Source organism: Setaria viridis, chromosome 1 (assembly GCF_005286985.2).
Source record: "Setaria viridis chromosome 1, Setaria_viridis_v4.0, whole genome shotgun sequence".
Lineage (NCBI taxonomy): Eukaryota > Viridiplantae > Streptophyta > Magnoliopsida > Poales > Poaceae > Setaria > Setaria viridis.
Window position 1 is genome coordinate 28254929 of NC_048263.2, and position 15446 is coordinate 28270374.

General features: G+C 48.0%; 1 protein-coding gene across 1 annotated transcript; it reads right to left on the reverse strand.

Annotated features, from left to right (window-relative positions):
* Positions 1–11592: 11592 nt before the first annotated feature.
* On the reverse strand, positions 11593–14962 carry LOC117858716 (sucrose transport protein SUT5). Its single transcript, XM_034741845.2, has 11 exons — positions 14626–14962; positions 14433–14498; positions 14040–14138; positions 13772–13921; positions 13646–13679; positions 13428–13530; positions 13234–13309; positions 12937–13116; positions 12457–12837; positions 12253–12360; positions 11593–12154 (listed from the first exon to the last, which is right to left on the reverse strand). Exons 1-11 carry the CDS (start codon positions 14839–14841, stop codon positions 11984–11986), a joined length of 1584 nt encoding a protein of 527 aa, XP_034597736.1. The 5' UTR covers positions 14842–14962; the 3' UTR covers positions 11593–11983.
* Between the last annotated feature and the right edge of the window lie 484 nt (positions 14963–15446).

A 15446-nucleotide genomic window follows, 5' to 3' on the forward strand; every position in this document is an offset into this window, starting at 1 on the left:
CATGTGTACTGCTGATTCAGCATCAGTCTGGCATAGTGGACATATAGGATTACATGGCCAATTCCTAGCTTGAAGTCTGTCAGCCGTCAACAATCTGTTTTGCATGAGCAACCAAGTGAAGAACCTATGTTTACCCTTTGTGCCTTCCAGATTGCTTGCGGCTGGAATTGGCAGTAAGATCCTGCAAACTAGGCGAGGTATGCACTCTTTGCAGTGTATTGGCCGTCAGCCGACCATCTCCATACAATTTTGTCAGGCATGTCAGTAAGGACCACGTCCTTGACAAGATCCCAGAGCTCGATGAATTCAGCCATTTCATTTACAGATTGCATTCTCCATAGGCCCCTAGTCCAACTATGATCCTGAAGCTCCTCGTGCACTGATCTGTTTTTACGCCATGCCAACTTGTACATATTTGGTGCTATATCCCTAGGGGCTTTGCCATTAAGCCAAGAAGAGTTCCAAAATTATGTTGTTTGTCCATTCCCCACCGTAACTAAGGTACTAGCTCTGAACAATTGCAAGTCAATGTCTGTCACCGGTGCTTCCCCTCCCGTGCAAGTTCTATCTCGCTCCTTCCATTCAAACCACACCCATCACAGCCTTAATGCTCTGCTGAAGTTCTCCAAGTTTAAGGCCCCCAGGCCACCCATCTTCTTTGGCTTTAGCACATTAGGCCATGCAACTAGACAGTGCCCCCTATTTACTATTTCAGCCCCTTTCCATAGGAAAGCTCTTCTTATCTTGTCAATTTTCTTAATTGTCCAGGATTTTAGGTTGAAAACTGTGAGGAAGTATGTTGGTATGGCTGACAAAACTGTGTTAAAAAATATTAGGCGTCCAACCCTGTTATGTAATCTTCCCTTCCATGAGGGTAATCTAGCAGCAACTCTATCAATTAGTGGTTGTATATCAACCCTCCTTAGTGCTCTCGTGTGAAGAGGTAACCCAAGATATGAGCAAGGAAAAGACTTCACTGGATAGTGAAAATTAGGCAAGATGTGCTCAAGGTTGATCCCATCACACTGGATTGGGTAGATGGCACTTTTGCTGAGATTTTTGATCAGCCCTAAAGCCAAGCCAAAGTCATTTAGAACCTCCCTGACAACTGCAATCTCTTCACTGTTTGGTTTTAGAAAAAGGGCAACGTCGTCTGCATATATGCTGAGCCTTGTTCTAGTTATTCTATGCTGGATTGGGGATAACATTCCTTGGGCCTCTGCAATCTGGAACATTCTGTTCACTGGTTCCATAACCAGTATAAAAAGTATTGGACTAAGAGGATCTCCTTGTCGTAAACCAACTCTATGCCTGAACCATTTGCCCCCTAGCTCCATTCAGGAGGACTGAAGTGGATGCAGATGATAGTAATGTAGTGATCCATTCCTTCCATCTATTGCCAAATTCCATCTCCTGCAGAACCTCCATAATGTAGTCCCATCTTACACTATCAAACGCCTTCCTGATGTCCAATTTAAGGAACAGTGTAGGTTTCTTTGCTCAGTGCAAACATTTCACCAGGTTCTATGTATATAGAAAATTATCCTGAATGCTTCGACGTTTGATGAAGGCACTTTATGATCTTGACACCAAGTACTACAGATGTGGTTGTAGCCTATTAGCAAGCAATTTGGAAATTATTTTTGCAACATTATGTGTCAAACTTATTGGCCTGAATTGGTTCAAGCTCTTTACTGCTGGTGTTTTCGGTATGAGGACAATATGTGCCTTATTTAACTGATGGAAATGCTGCCCATGCTGCTGATAAAAATAGAGGATAACTGCCATTATGTCATGCTTGATCCATTCCCAAGCAGATTTGAAGAACAAGCCGATATATCCATCTAGGCCGGGGGCCTTTTTTGATGCCATGCTAGAAATCACTTCCCAAACTTCTTCCATAGTGAATACATGTTCCAAGTCATTCTGCTACAGCTTGGTCAATTGTAGTACATCCCAATCCATAGTATGTGTTCTTTGCTGAACTTGTTCAAATTGAGTACTGAAGTGCTGGAATATCTGATCTGCTTTCTCTTCATGTAGGTGTATTTGCCTTCCCTCAACTTCCAAGGCTTGTATGAAGTTTTTTCCTCCTTCTACCATTGAGATGAATATGGAATAGTTTTGCTTGAGCTTCTGCAGCTTTTATGTGAGCTATCCTGGATTGCTGCTTCACCCTCAATTTTTCTATTGCAGTCATTCCTAGTATTTTGGCTTTCAGGTCCCTCTTCAATATCACTTCTTGATCAGACAGCTGCCTAAATTCTTGCACCACATCAAAGATAAGGATAAGCTGTTTGGCTAGACACAGAAGTAGCCTATTGTTTCCCACCTTAGTTCTTGCCCATTTCTTAAGTGCTTTCCCTAATCTCTCTAAGTTGGTATGCAATCTCAAGAATGGGTTTTGTATTTGAATATCTCTATTCCATGTCTCAATGACAATTTCTTTGTATCCATTAAGCTTAGGCTAGAAACTCTCAAATCTTAGGCCTCTATACCATTTCCAGTCTGAGTGTCCAGTTAATAGCAAAGGGGAGTGATCAGAGACAGATGAAGAAGTAGCTTGCAGCACACAGCTGGGCATCATGAGGTCCCACTCAATGGTGCAAAAGGCTCTATCTATTCTTGTGTGGGTGGTGTTATTAGACCAAGTAAACTTTCTCCCTCTCAGCCTCAATTCTTTCAGTTCAAGGTCATTTACAAGTTTCCTGAACTCCCCCATCAGTCTTCTATTTAGGTTACCATTGCTATTATCTTCTACTGTCAGAATCATATTAAAATCTTCCAGCAGTAACCACTTGTTTGTTATGCCTTGCTTAATTTGTCTGATCTCTTGTATGAACTGTATTTTATCACTATCACCTTATGGTCCATAGACCACAGTGATCCACTAGCTCTATAAAGATGATGTGGCTTCAATCAGTGCTAACACAGTGTAGGTTCCAATATTTGAATCAATGATTTTGTAGTAGTCTTGGTGGACTGCTAGAAGGACCCCTCCTCTGGTTTGCTGAGCAGGCAAATGTACATAGTTGTGTAGAAACTGTTGCCCTAGGGTCTCAACAATAATGCTTGTGTCAATGTTCAGGACCCGTCCTCTGGTTTGCTGAGCAGGCAAGTGTACCTAGTTGTGTAGAAACTGTTGCCCTAGGGTCTCAGCAATAATGCTTGTGTCAATGTTCTAAATTTTTGTTTCTTAGAGGCATGCAATAGTGCATCTAGTATCCTGGGCCAAGTCCTTCACCACTCCTCTTCTCACAGGGTTACTTGGTCCCCTCACATTCCAATTTAGCACAGTACAACGTTGACTACTCATATTGAGACAGATACAACTCCAACTAGACCTTGCTTGGGAGACAGACCCAAGCACACAGCAAGCTACCATAATGGAGAACCACTAATACACACCGAGCATACACAAGTTACCATCTAGTACACAAGGAACACAAATGATAGATACTACCATACACTGAGAAGGGGGGTGGGGAGCTGCACTAGTGTAAACACAAACACCAAACACAGGGTACTTAGTACAAAGCAACCTAGACCATAGGCCACTGACCCACATAGACATTAACACAATCCTCCCCACTTCAACCTTCTTGCTCTGTTCAGTCTTCAGCATGGAGAGCAATGGTAACCAGATCATTTGCAAGACCAAAAGCCTCCCTGAGGTTCCCAACTGTTTCCTGTTCAAGTGATTCAGTAAACTGTGTGCTGAATTTGGTATGTGTCGGGGAGTCAGGAAGCTTGTTTACTTGCAGCAGACCACACTTCTTCATCAGCAAAGCTGTTGCTTGTTCTTCCATGGTCATGTCATTTTTCCCCTTGCTTGCAATTCTAGCACTTTTCCTTGAGGACGGTGTCCTGTTGTTGAGGTTATTGGGTTTGAGTGTTCTATCTGCTGTTGCTGTCTTCACTTTGGGGTATGCATTAGACAGTAGCAGAACTGGTGGCTGTAGCTGTTTTGTAAATGCAGAATTCTTTTGCCTCTTTTGGGCAACACCTGATTGCAATGACTGTAAGTCTGCATCCTGATGAGCTTGATCAACTGGTGTGTTCTGCTGACGCTTCGATGGCCCTTGTGCTACTATCTGTTCCGGCGGGGGCACCAGCTGTGCATTCCCTATAGGCTGCCCGACAATAGCGTGGATATCCTTGGTGTTGACCCCCGGATTGTCCAGCCCATTTCTTTGTGTCTGTGGTTGCTCTCCTGGAGTTAGATCAACATCCTTACAATAAGGCGTGCCATTCTGATCAGCTTCCCTTCCTGCATCTTCCAATGGTGAATATGTTGACCTTTGCATTATTAACTCCTACACTGCCATATCCCTTAGAAGCTCCCTTTCCACGCAGCACATAACTTCGCTCGTGTCTGCCTCATCATTCTGCATATGCATCTGCACTTTGCTCGTCTGATCTCCAGGGTGTATCACTTGAAACTCAGTCCTCAACCTTTCCTGCTAATTTGCTACACATTCCTCAGGCCGGTGCACTATTTCTCTACCGACAAATGCTGGATCAGAGTTTTCCTCCGCAGAACACACATCCACAACGGTGAATGGCACAACGATTGTTCTTGTTTTAATTTTCGGCTCAGTAGAGTGGCGTCCCAGGTAACAGGGCGGGGGTTTTGAAAAGTCCTGCACCGTTTGTTGTGCTTGGATGCACATCGGGTCTGCTTGCATATCTCTGTTGGCAATCCTTTGTACAGCTGCATACTCCATCTCAGGGAAAGCAACAATTGATTTTCTTGGCTGCCCATCTCCTGACCCCTGCCAGCCCTACTTCAGTAGCTGCTGCGTGCACAGTAGCACTTCGTCTTGCATTGGGTCAGCTGCCTGCCTCTCAGCCACTGTGCCACCATAGAAGCCCCTATCAATAGCAGCAGCAGGAAAAGGCAACAGTGCTTCCTTCCCATCAGCATTGAATAGTGCTGGAGTAGTAGCAGCAGCTGCTCCATGCTGTGGGGCCCTCGCACGCCTCTCCCTCCACTGTAGCTGAACCGGTGCATGTCTTCTTCGTCGGTAGCCTCCAGCCAGACTACGTCGTTGACCGTTTCCCCCGCCACCTAGCACGTCCCTCCACGTCGCCTGCGGGAACTGACGGAACGGGCGACCGCCTCTCCTACTGCCCTCAGCACCTCCATCAGCCGGCGGTGAACGGTCCCGGTGGCCTCCAAGGCGGTCACACACCGGAACACGCCCACCATGAATCGGCAACCGCTCCCCATCTGGAACACCGGGGATCCATGAGAAGAAATGGCGCATCAGCCATTCCTCCTCCAGGTCGTCGTCGGGGATGCCACTAATTGCACTCTCGTAACTGGCATGAGACGGACTGCCCTGGAAAGGGGCATAGTCCAGCACGCGCTCCAGATGAATCAGCACCTCGTAGTCCAGTGTGCGCGCAGCTTCATGGCGAAGAATTGGCAGCCCCGTGGGTCCGGTTCTTGCATAAGGCTCTTCAATCTTCAGAATGGCTTTCTTGGGCAATGCATTAGGATCTGCCATCCAGACCCAGAGATTGAAGCAAGAGCTCTCAACCTCCTTGAACACTTCATAGTCCACATCATTAATGAAAGAAGGTGGACAGAAAAGCTGTGTTACCGAATCCACATTCCAAGCATGACTCAGAACACCTTCCAAGCACACTCTCGCATGGTACCGAACTGATCCAACAGTGTCACGCACCCGGTGGCTCCACGACATCAGTCAGAGCTCGGTGCTACCTGCCAGGATGATGTGCATGGCGAGAATGGAATTCCTCAGCTCCGGTGACCCGAAGCCAAGAATGAAGGTTGCCGAGCCCAGAGCTTGCACCTCCAATGCGCAGTCCGGGATGTGAAGTTGCTGACGAACATCCCGGGCCACCTGACTTGCTCCGAGGGGGACCCGTGCATCAATCTGCACACCGACGACAGCGTGCAGCTCGCGCTGGCTCTCGGCGTACCTGATCTCCTGCGTGCGGGCCGCGCAAGCGACCACCAGCTGAGGACGATGCTCCGGCGCGCCCAAAACGAACTCTGGGAAGTCCATCTTCTTCTTGTCCGGCACCCTCTGCACGTGCTCCTTCCTTTTTTTCCTACTCTCCTCCCTCCTCGTGTTGTAGTACCGCTCCTTGTGACCAAACCGTAGTCACAACAAGCACTTGGCGGAGGGGGGGGGTCACGGCACTGCGCAATCTGGTGGTTGGAGGCGAAGCAATTGAAGCAGTGCCTCCCGGCTTTGGCCTTCAGCAGAGCTAAGAGGTTTCCCTCAGATGTGTCAACTTGAAGGCGATCCCACACCCCACCAGCTCTTGTCCTGCCCTCCTGAGTGCATTTACTCTCACTTCCTAACTTGGACCATACTAATTTCCTGCTCCTGGTGTCCTTGCGCGGCAGGACATCGTGCCATTGATGGCCTTTAGCTGCCGTGTTGCAGAGGCTGCGTGGCTTGTGAGCTTGGGTCTTCAGTAGTGCTTCCTTGTAGGACACGCGGTGCCTTGCCGGTTTAACTACAACAGAGCTTAGCGGAGCGCGTCGCACGACATTGGCGTCGTGCTCCCTCTCAGTGTCATCTCGCTTCAATGGTAACGGGGAAACCTCAGGCCTCTTCGGTGATGTGTCCCCAAACTCTGGGGAAGAGAAAAGAAGCAGGTCGAGCTCCTCCTCCTGGTTTGCGTGGGAAAGGTTGGTTGGTGGTGTGGCTGGTGAGCTGGGTTCGCGGGTGGTAGGAAGGTTTGCCGCCGGCGAGGATGCCGTCGCCGGTGGGGTGGCGGAGGCAGGTGGTTGCGGGGAAGGGAACACCTCAGTGTCTCATTTTGTCTGTGACTTTGATTTGATTTTCTCCGCTTGAGCATGTTCTCACCTTCGATTCTCTTGCCGATCACAAATACCCTAGTAATCTAGGACTACCAGCTGAAATTGCTAACAATTAATATTAGAGATCCATGAAACATGAGCAATAAAATTAGTTGACCATCTAGCTTCTAGTGTGTTTACAATCTTTGTACATGTAAACATTTGTCAATGATACATGTTGGAAAAAATTGAAAATGCTATGTACATACCACAATTTGATAGCATTTGATGACCAGGCAACTAAATTTAATTCCGAATACATACAATTAAGTTTAGTGGCCACAATTTACACTTTTCAGAGTATGATAGCAAAACTGAAACAGTACAATGGCTATTCATGTATTTTACTCAAATCTTACCACCTAGCAGATATGGCTTCAGGCGTGTGTATGCACCTCTGCAGCCGGCCACAACGTACACGTTCCCAAAAAGAAAACTCCTTTTGAAACTCTTGCACACTGAACATGCACACGCTTACATAAATTTTGATACCACACATCCGCCGACGGGGCCGTTGTGCATCCATCTTAGGCAACACAGATTCAGTACAACACGTTGAGTTACATATTACAGTACCAAAGCAACAAAGCTAAAATGGAACAGGAAAGAAACGGGCAACCTTTCCTAACACCAGAGCCAGACCGGATGGTTTCAATGGAGAATTCCTTAAAAAAAACGTGGAACGTCATTGGTCAGAACTTCTATAAACTAGTACAATGCTTCTTTGATGGGGACTTATGTTTGCAGAGTATCAACTCCTCCTTCATTGCATTACTTCCGAAAAAGGAAAGCCCTCTATATGTTGGAGACTTTAGGCCGATATCCTTGCTCAACTCCACCATCAAATTACTAACAAAGCTCCTAGCACAGAGGCTGCAACAGGTCATCAGGTCTCTTATTCACAAAAATCAATATGGCTTCATCAAAACAAGGACCATCCAAGATTGCCTAGCATGGGCTTTTAAATTTTTGCATATATGCAAAAAGTCGAAAAAACAACTAGTCGTCCTCAAGGTGGACTTTGAAAAAGCCTTTGACAAAATTGAGCACAAAGCCATACTAGAAATCTTAAAGCACAAAGGGTTTGGCACCAGATGGGTTAAGTGGATCCAACAAATTTTGTGCTCTGGGACATCATCAGTACTTCTGAATGGGGTACCTGGGAAAGTTTTTCACTGCAAAAGAGGATATAGGCAGGGGGATCCTCTATCACCTCTACTCTTTGTACTAACGGCAGATTTATTACAGTCCATTCTTAACCACAAGAAAGAGTTGGGGAATCTGAAGCTACCTATCGAGGAAGGGGCAGGAACAAACTTCCCAATAGTTCAATATGCTGATGATACTCTTCTCTTCATGGAAGCTTGTCCTAATCAGTTAAGGGTTCTGAAAGAAGTCTTACACATTTTTGCTCTGTCAACTGGCCTCAAAGTTAATTACGCTAAGTCAGTGATGATGCCCATCAATATTTCAGAGGCGAGGCTGCAATTTCTGGCACAGTCTTTTGAGTGTCAACAAGGATCTCTTCCATTCACCTACCTTGGCCTACCACTTGGGTCAGTAAAACCAAAAATTGAACACTTCATGCCACTCATTCAAAAAATGGAAAAAAGGCTAAAAACGATGTCTATGTTTCTCAGTCAGGGAGGAAAACTTGAAATGGTTAATTCAGTATTGTCTTCATCTGCGGTGTTCTTCTGTTCAACTATCAAACTACACAAGGGAGTCATATCTCAGATAGACAAATTTAGAAAACACTATCTTTGGAGGGGGTCTGATCAAAATTCTAAGAAACCATCAAAGGCAGCCTGGCATATGGTTTGTCACTCCAAGGAGAATGGAGGGTTAGGTGTAATAAACATAGCTGCACATAACGAAGTCATGTTATTGAAGTTTCTACACAAATTCTACTCCAAAGAAGATACACCATGGGTGACGCTACTATGGAACAAATATTATTCAAATGGAAAGCTACCAGGAGGATAAGTTAGAGGTTCCTTTTGGTGGAAGGACATAATTAAACTACAAGACACATACAAAGGAATTGCTTCAGTTACAATAGCAAATGGTTCAACCGTTTTGTTTTGGAAAGACATGTGGAAAGGAGCAATTCCAGGGCAACTCTTCCCAGAACTGCTATCTTTTGCAAAGGACACAAATGCAACCCTCAAGGCAGTCAAAGAAAAACAAAGTCTCATAGAAAACTTCAACACTCCCTTATCAATAGAGGCACATACTCAGTTTTTGACCTTGCAACAATGGACTTCGGACATTCATTTGGTGACACACAATGATACCTGGTCCTATATCTGGGGGTCACCTTCATTCTCTACAAAGAGGGCCTACAAATCAATCATGGGAACTAGAAATGTCCACCAAACATTCAGGTGGCTGTGGAGATCAAAATGTCAGAAAAAACACAAAATCTTCTTTTGGTTACTGCTTTGGACAGGCTAAACACAAGAGATATCCTAAGAAGAAAACAGATGGCCCTTGATTCTTACCACTGCGAGCTCTGCATCAGGCAAAAAAGAGAGACGGTATATCACTTATTTTTCCACTGCAACTTTGCAAAAGCTTGTTGGAGAAGTATTGGGATTACATATGTACACACAAGGCCGATCTTGAACATAATAGAGCAACTTAAAAGAAAATTGGGAGTGTCATTTTTTATGGAGATTATAGTCTTGATGGCGTGGAGCATCTGGACAACAAGAAACAACTGGATGTTTAACAATATTATCCCCTCAGCTTGTCTTGCAATCGGAATTTCGCTTCGGAACTTAAAGACCTCCTGCTTAGGATCAAACCAAGACATCAACATCTTTTGGAAGTCTGGATTCAATCCCTCTAGGCTTTTTTCCTTTTTATTGTTTGTCTTTTCGCTTTTGGAATTTCTCTTCTTTTTCCTTTTTTTTCTATCTTCAGTTTTATCCTTCTTTTATTTTCCTTCTTTTAGGCCTCTCCTTTGTTTTCTTCTTGTTGGAAACTTGCTCCTTCATTTTTTTGCTTTTTATATATATATTTAATCAGTAGGGGCACCGAACCCCTCCTGTCTTTTTTTTAAAAAAAACACCAGAGCCAGACGCTGCCCGGCAACATACTAGTAGGTAGGTAGAAGTAGAACACACACCCACACAGAAGGAGCAGTACCCGGCGTCCGACCTCTCGCGAGCCAGGACGAGAGGTCTGCGAGCTACTACTACTTAGACCTCCCTCTAGTTTCCGGCGCCGACCTTGCGACCCGCACCGGCCGGCCGAGCCCTGGCGTTTCTGACGACGACGCCGTCCACATCGGCCGTCGGGCTAGTGGCCGCGGCGGCGTAGTCCACGGCCGCCATATAGGGGCCCGCAGCGCAGCACTCGGGCTTGCCGTCGCAGCAGTCGATGCGGCAGCACGGGGTCGGCAGGATCTGGGCCTCGGCCGCGCCCATCACCAGGAGCGCCAGCACCAGGGCGCCCACGATGATCTTGAAGCCCATCTCCCGTGGCAACACGCACGCCGAGACTTGCCTAGGCTAGCTACTTGGTTGCGACTTCTTTGCAAGACGCGAACCCCGTGAACCGTGTGGTGCGCGAGAGCTAGCGCAGTAGCGCCGCTTCGTTTTGGATGCGTGCTGCTGGTGTGTGCTCGGCTCCGTTCTTTGGGGCCGCCTATTTGTAGCCTGAGAGCAGGGGCTGAGCATGTGCACAGTGCACTGCAGGCCAAAATGACTGGGGAGCGTGCATTAACCTGCTTTCCGGATCCCAGAGATTTGGTGACCGTCTATGAAATCTCTGCTGATTCAGTAGTGAATTAGGACACATCAACGCGTGCCAAGAATGGCCGAGGGCAACGCAGAAACAGATCATCACCCAGGCCAGCAAAATCGTCAAGCCTGTAATCCACGAGTTAACAGCTTCTGCATTGCATTCCTCTTGGCAAGCAAAATCTGAAGTTAAGAGTTGCCATATCTCTCCTTTTGGCTAGTAACAGCTGAGATCTACAGCTGCCAGACCTAACTGGTGATATCTGAAATTACGAGTTGCCATATACTGAGAAATTCACTGTCATCCCGTGAAACTTAGAATGATACTAGTATGTCACAAGATGCACCAAGTTAGGTAAAGAGTAAAGACCCCAATATTGATTGAGGGTTCGGCTGGAGGAATCAGCGGGCTGTTGCCAAAACTTTGCTCCAGCAACAATGTTCACTGCCAGCAACCTGCATGTTCTTCTGGGCCACGCTTGTTTGTCAGCACAAGCACAGGGTCAACATTGGCAAGGCTCAGGACGATTCTTTTCTTTCTGGGAAATGCGACGAAAAAGAAGCCTAACCGTCTCGCTGGGTAACCCACATGGGCTTGTCCTGCTCCTTGCAGCAAGGAGCCCTGCATCTGGCTCTGGTGCACTGCAAGCTTACCGATCACGAGCATGGAGATGGAGATGGCTAACTGACGTCTGGCTCTTAGGCCGTTCACATAGAAACATGCATGCCTCGCTCACAGTTTCCTGAAACATGCATCTGGTGGTACAGGTTGCCAATAAAATGTTTGACCAGGAAGTCTTCTGCGTCTGGTGGTACAGATTGCCAACAATATGGCACGGTAAAAGTTTTGACCACGAAGTCCTTTGGCAGAGTTTCAGGATATCGTGATTCATGAGTTCCAGGAAGACCAATGACTTGTAGGAGAGTTTACTCAACGAAGGTTGTCCCAATATACAAACGAAATCATTCACATGTTACGTATATCAAGCGAAAAAGAAGTATTTAGAATGCGTTTCATTCGTAGGCTTGTAACGATTACATCAGAGAGAACTTGAGATATATTTCCATTGTGCAAAACATTTGGAGAGATCTACCTCGCCCTCTACTGCTGTAAAAGTAGTAATGTCCAAGGGAAAACCTAGAGCAGAATTCAACGCAGATAAACATGAGGCTGAACACAACCTCATATATGAACAGACTTGACATTGACAACACTCCGGGATTATCACACAATAGCCAGCTAAACCATGCATTCCTCCTTAGATCAGTATTTAATTCCTTTCCTTATATGTGTGTTGCATTGGGTGCGGCAGAAACCAAGACGCAGATGCTGGATTTCTGATCTACCTCGGCACTGCCAGTGTGTTGCCGTACCCGTACCGGCCAGAGATCAGTGCCCGCCCGCCATGAGGGTGGCGTTGGACAAGCCTTTCGTCTTGGGGAGCAGGACGACTGCCAGGACCGCACAGATCAGGGCGAAGGCAGCGCCGATGCCGAAGGCCGGGGTGTTGCCCTTGTTGAAGGCGCCATCGATTGGGCCAGCGGTGAGCGCGATCACCAGCTGAACACGAGGGCAACACGGGATCAGTAATGTTCTATTGTGCTCAAAAGAGGCAATAATGCTTGAAGACAAGTCAATGGTAAAGAAGGAAATTTTACCTGCGGAAGGACTATGGCGATGTTGAGTACGCCAATGGTGAGACCTTGGCCTCCACCCTCCTCGGAGGCAACCTCAGACGCAACGGCCCACGGGACACTGAACAGCACCTGCAAGCACACAAAACGATTCGACCAGAACTACAGTAAGCACGCAGCACGAACGAACTCGGATGAAACAGCAATCAGAAACGCGCGTCAACTTACGGCCTGCGGGATGCCGATGAGTGCGAAGACGGCGAGCGCTATGCCCCTGTACGTTTTGTCAGGACCAATGAGGCTGGCGGTGAGGGAGGGATTGTAGCCCTTCATGGAGATCATGCCAAGGACGACCATGACCGTCATGATTGCGAACACCATCAGGTTGCTGATCGACCAGACGACCCGGGACGTGAGCTTCCGGCAAAGCTTGGGGATGAGGAAGGATGTGACGCCAAGAGCGATGGAGCAGAAGAGGAGGCCGACGGCGCCCTCGCGCACCCCGGCGTCGAAGGCGTCCGCCTTGCCGCCCGCGCCCTGCGGCTCGCCGTGGTAGATCTCCCGGCCCATCCAGTCGGTGTTGTACTGGAAGAAGGGGAACCACGAGAGCTGCGAGCCAACCCGTCGAGAGCGATGTCAGGGTCAAAGATTCCGCGTGCGAAGGAAAAGATACGATGTGCGGGTGGATGAATGGATGTGCGTACGTACCCAGGTGACGGCCGTGACGGCGAGCACCTTGAACATGGCAGGTGGCAGGTTCTTAAGGCTCTTGAAGAGATCGGCGAACGCCGAGCACGCGCCGCCAGAGGAGACGTCGACGTCGTCCTTGGCAAGCTGCTCCTCGCCGGCGAGGGCCAAGGTAACCGACATGCTGATGATAATGAGGATCTGATCCAAAAAAAAGGAGACAAAATTAAAACGCCAAAGATCCAAGCACGTTGAGAAGAAGCAATAACGAACACGCTACGAGACCGGAGGACGTGGAATTCAGAAGTCAGAGCTCACCACGGCAGTCAAGAAGGCACCCTTGAGATTTGCGCAGGCGTCGCAGCACGCCGCGGTCTTGAGCCACGGGAGCCACCTGATCAGTCAACCAGCGTCAAGAACACATCAGCAGCCGACGACCAGGGCAAACGCTTTGGGAAAAAAAAACAAACAAAAATGAATGTTTCTTTATGAGATGAAATCAGGCGACGTACTCGTGCCACTTCGCGTTGGCACCGGACAAGTAGCCGAGGACGCTGCCGAGAGCCATCCACAAGGAGAAGATCGCCTGGCCAACGTTGGGACCATGCTGTCCAGCTGCAGGAAACAACAGTTGCAACATTAGCATCACTAATTTTTGTCATCCGTGCTCATGCTTCATGTTAGCGTGATCAGGTTCAAATATAAGAACACGATCGAAGGAATTGCTCACCGGAAAGGTCTGCCATCATCGCGCGAGCCGGTCCCTGAAATGACAAGATTCGCAAAATGGTTCAGGCTCATCTCTGTAAAATTCAGAAGGATTTGCATACGTGCTTGGAAGAGTGAACAGACGTACCTGGACGGTGTTGTTGGCGAAGTCGAGGAACCAGAAGCCGACGATGTAGACGGCGGCGGCGGACCAGCGGGAGCCTTTGAACGTGCTGCAGTGCTCCTTGGTGTCGCCGAGGTGGCGTCCGATGTCCGCCGAGAAGCCGATCATCAAGACCTGGCCAGAGCACCAGCGTCATCAGTCAGTTAAAAAAGGATCCGAGGAAATCGCTACTGCCTGTAGAAAGCCAACAAGGAATCGCCTTGGAAAAGACCGGCGTGATGTGTGCGCTTACAGAGAGGCAGATGATGATGCATCCGGCAAGGACGAAGGGCCGCCGCCGGCCAATCTTCGCCGTGCATCGGTCGCTGTAGTAGCCGACGATGGGTTGCACCTGCCAGCAGAATCAATGAGCCCATTAATCCCGGGGATGGGAGAAAAAGCAAGGAGATGACTGGACGCACGATAACGGATCCCTTGGTAATTTATCTCTATCCTATCTTATCCTTCCGAAATATACCTTCCGGTAAAAACTCGGCAATCAATGCTACTCCATAAAGATGGAAATAAAATCGTACGTGAGCCGTTTCATACTAGCGCGATATTTCGAGAGGATTAAGAAAGATAATTTTTTTGCATTTATCCGAATAAACGATAAGATCAAAATCGTAAAAGAAAATGCATTTACCACAAATCCGGCGATAGGCCCGCAGATCCATGTCAGCGAGACGTAGCTGTGGGAGATCCCAAGAGTCTGCAGCGCGCAACAAAGATAGATGAAAACAATGCCTACTCAAATCAAGTAGACAAAAGAAAACAAAGCACACACAGGAGAATACGAAGAGATCGACGACAAGTAGCAGATGATATCTCATTCTCACCTGGGAGTACGGTGAGAGGAGGGAGAGCTGTAGCGCCCAGCCGTACTGGATGCCGCCGGAGACCATGCACGCCAGGAAGAGCCGGAAGATGCTCATCGGCGGCTTCCGGCTCGCATTGCCGTCGCCCTTCTCGCCGGCGACGCCGCCGCCGCTCTCGAGGTTCATGGTCGCCCAGTCGAGGCGCTTGTTGGCGGCCTCCTTGCCGTCACCCTCCATGGCTGCCGCGGCGCGACGGGCCGAGGAGGAGGAGGTGGAACGAGTACGCGGATTGGTCGCAGGGAAGAAGGGAGAGCGATAGGGACAGGCAAATGATCACGGGATGAGGTGGGAAGGGAGGGCCGGGGGGCGGGGGGTTTTAAAGGCCGGGAGCGGGGGCGGGGGGTGGCCGGCGTCGGGTGGTTTATGGCGAATGGCCCGCCGGCAGGGAGACAGCACGCCGGATGGTTTTATCCGTTTCGGAAGGTTATCCCGTCCTTAATCTGTTTCTTGGTAAGGGTTTTTGCCAAGCTGGAAAAGGATAGGGGCTATATCAATGAAGTGGATTATTGTTGCCTTGTATAGCCAGCAATTTCACATATGCCAGCTAATCGTCACTGTGGGAGTTGGTTTTGGGACTTTTTTTCCCCCTAGTGCATTTAACATGTTGAAATGAAGTAGTAGGCAGGATTTGATGTGAATATGATTTTTGCGTTATCAAAATATTTACTTTCGCAAGAACAAAATCGAAAGCTGTGATGGGTATGAGAAGGTTTGGATAGGACTGATATGGTTGAGATTTGGCATGTATGATTTGATTTTATCTTATCTTCGAAATTATTTTG

What these genes read in the sequence shown, in the direction of transcription:
- LOC117858716 (XM_034741845.2), bottom strand. Translation starts at nt 14,841, where the DNA reads ATGGAGGGTGACGGCAAGGAGGCCGCCAACAAGCGCCTCGACTGGGCG. An exon ending in GGCCTATCGCCGGATTTGTG is followed by an intron (nt 14,139 to 14,432) that starts GTAAATGCATTT and finishes TTCTGCTGGCAG; the next exon opens with GTGCAACCCATCGTCGGCTA. An exon ending in GCATCATCATCTGCCTCTCT is followed by an intron (nt 13,922 to 14,039) that starts GTAAGCGCACAC and finishes TGCTCTGGCCAG; the next exon opens with GTCTTGATGATCGGCTTCTC.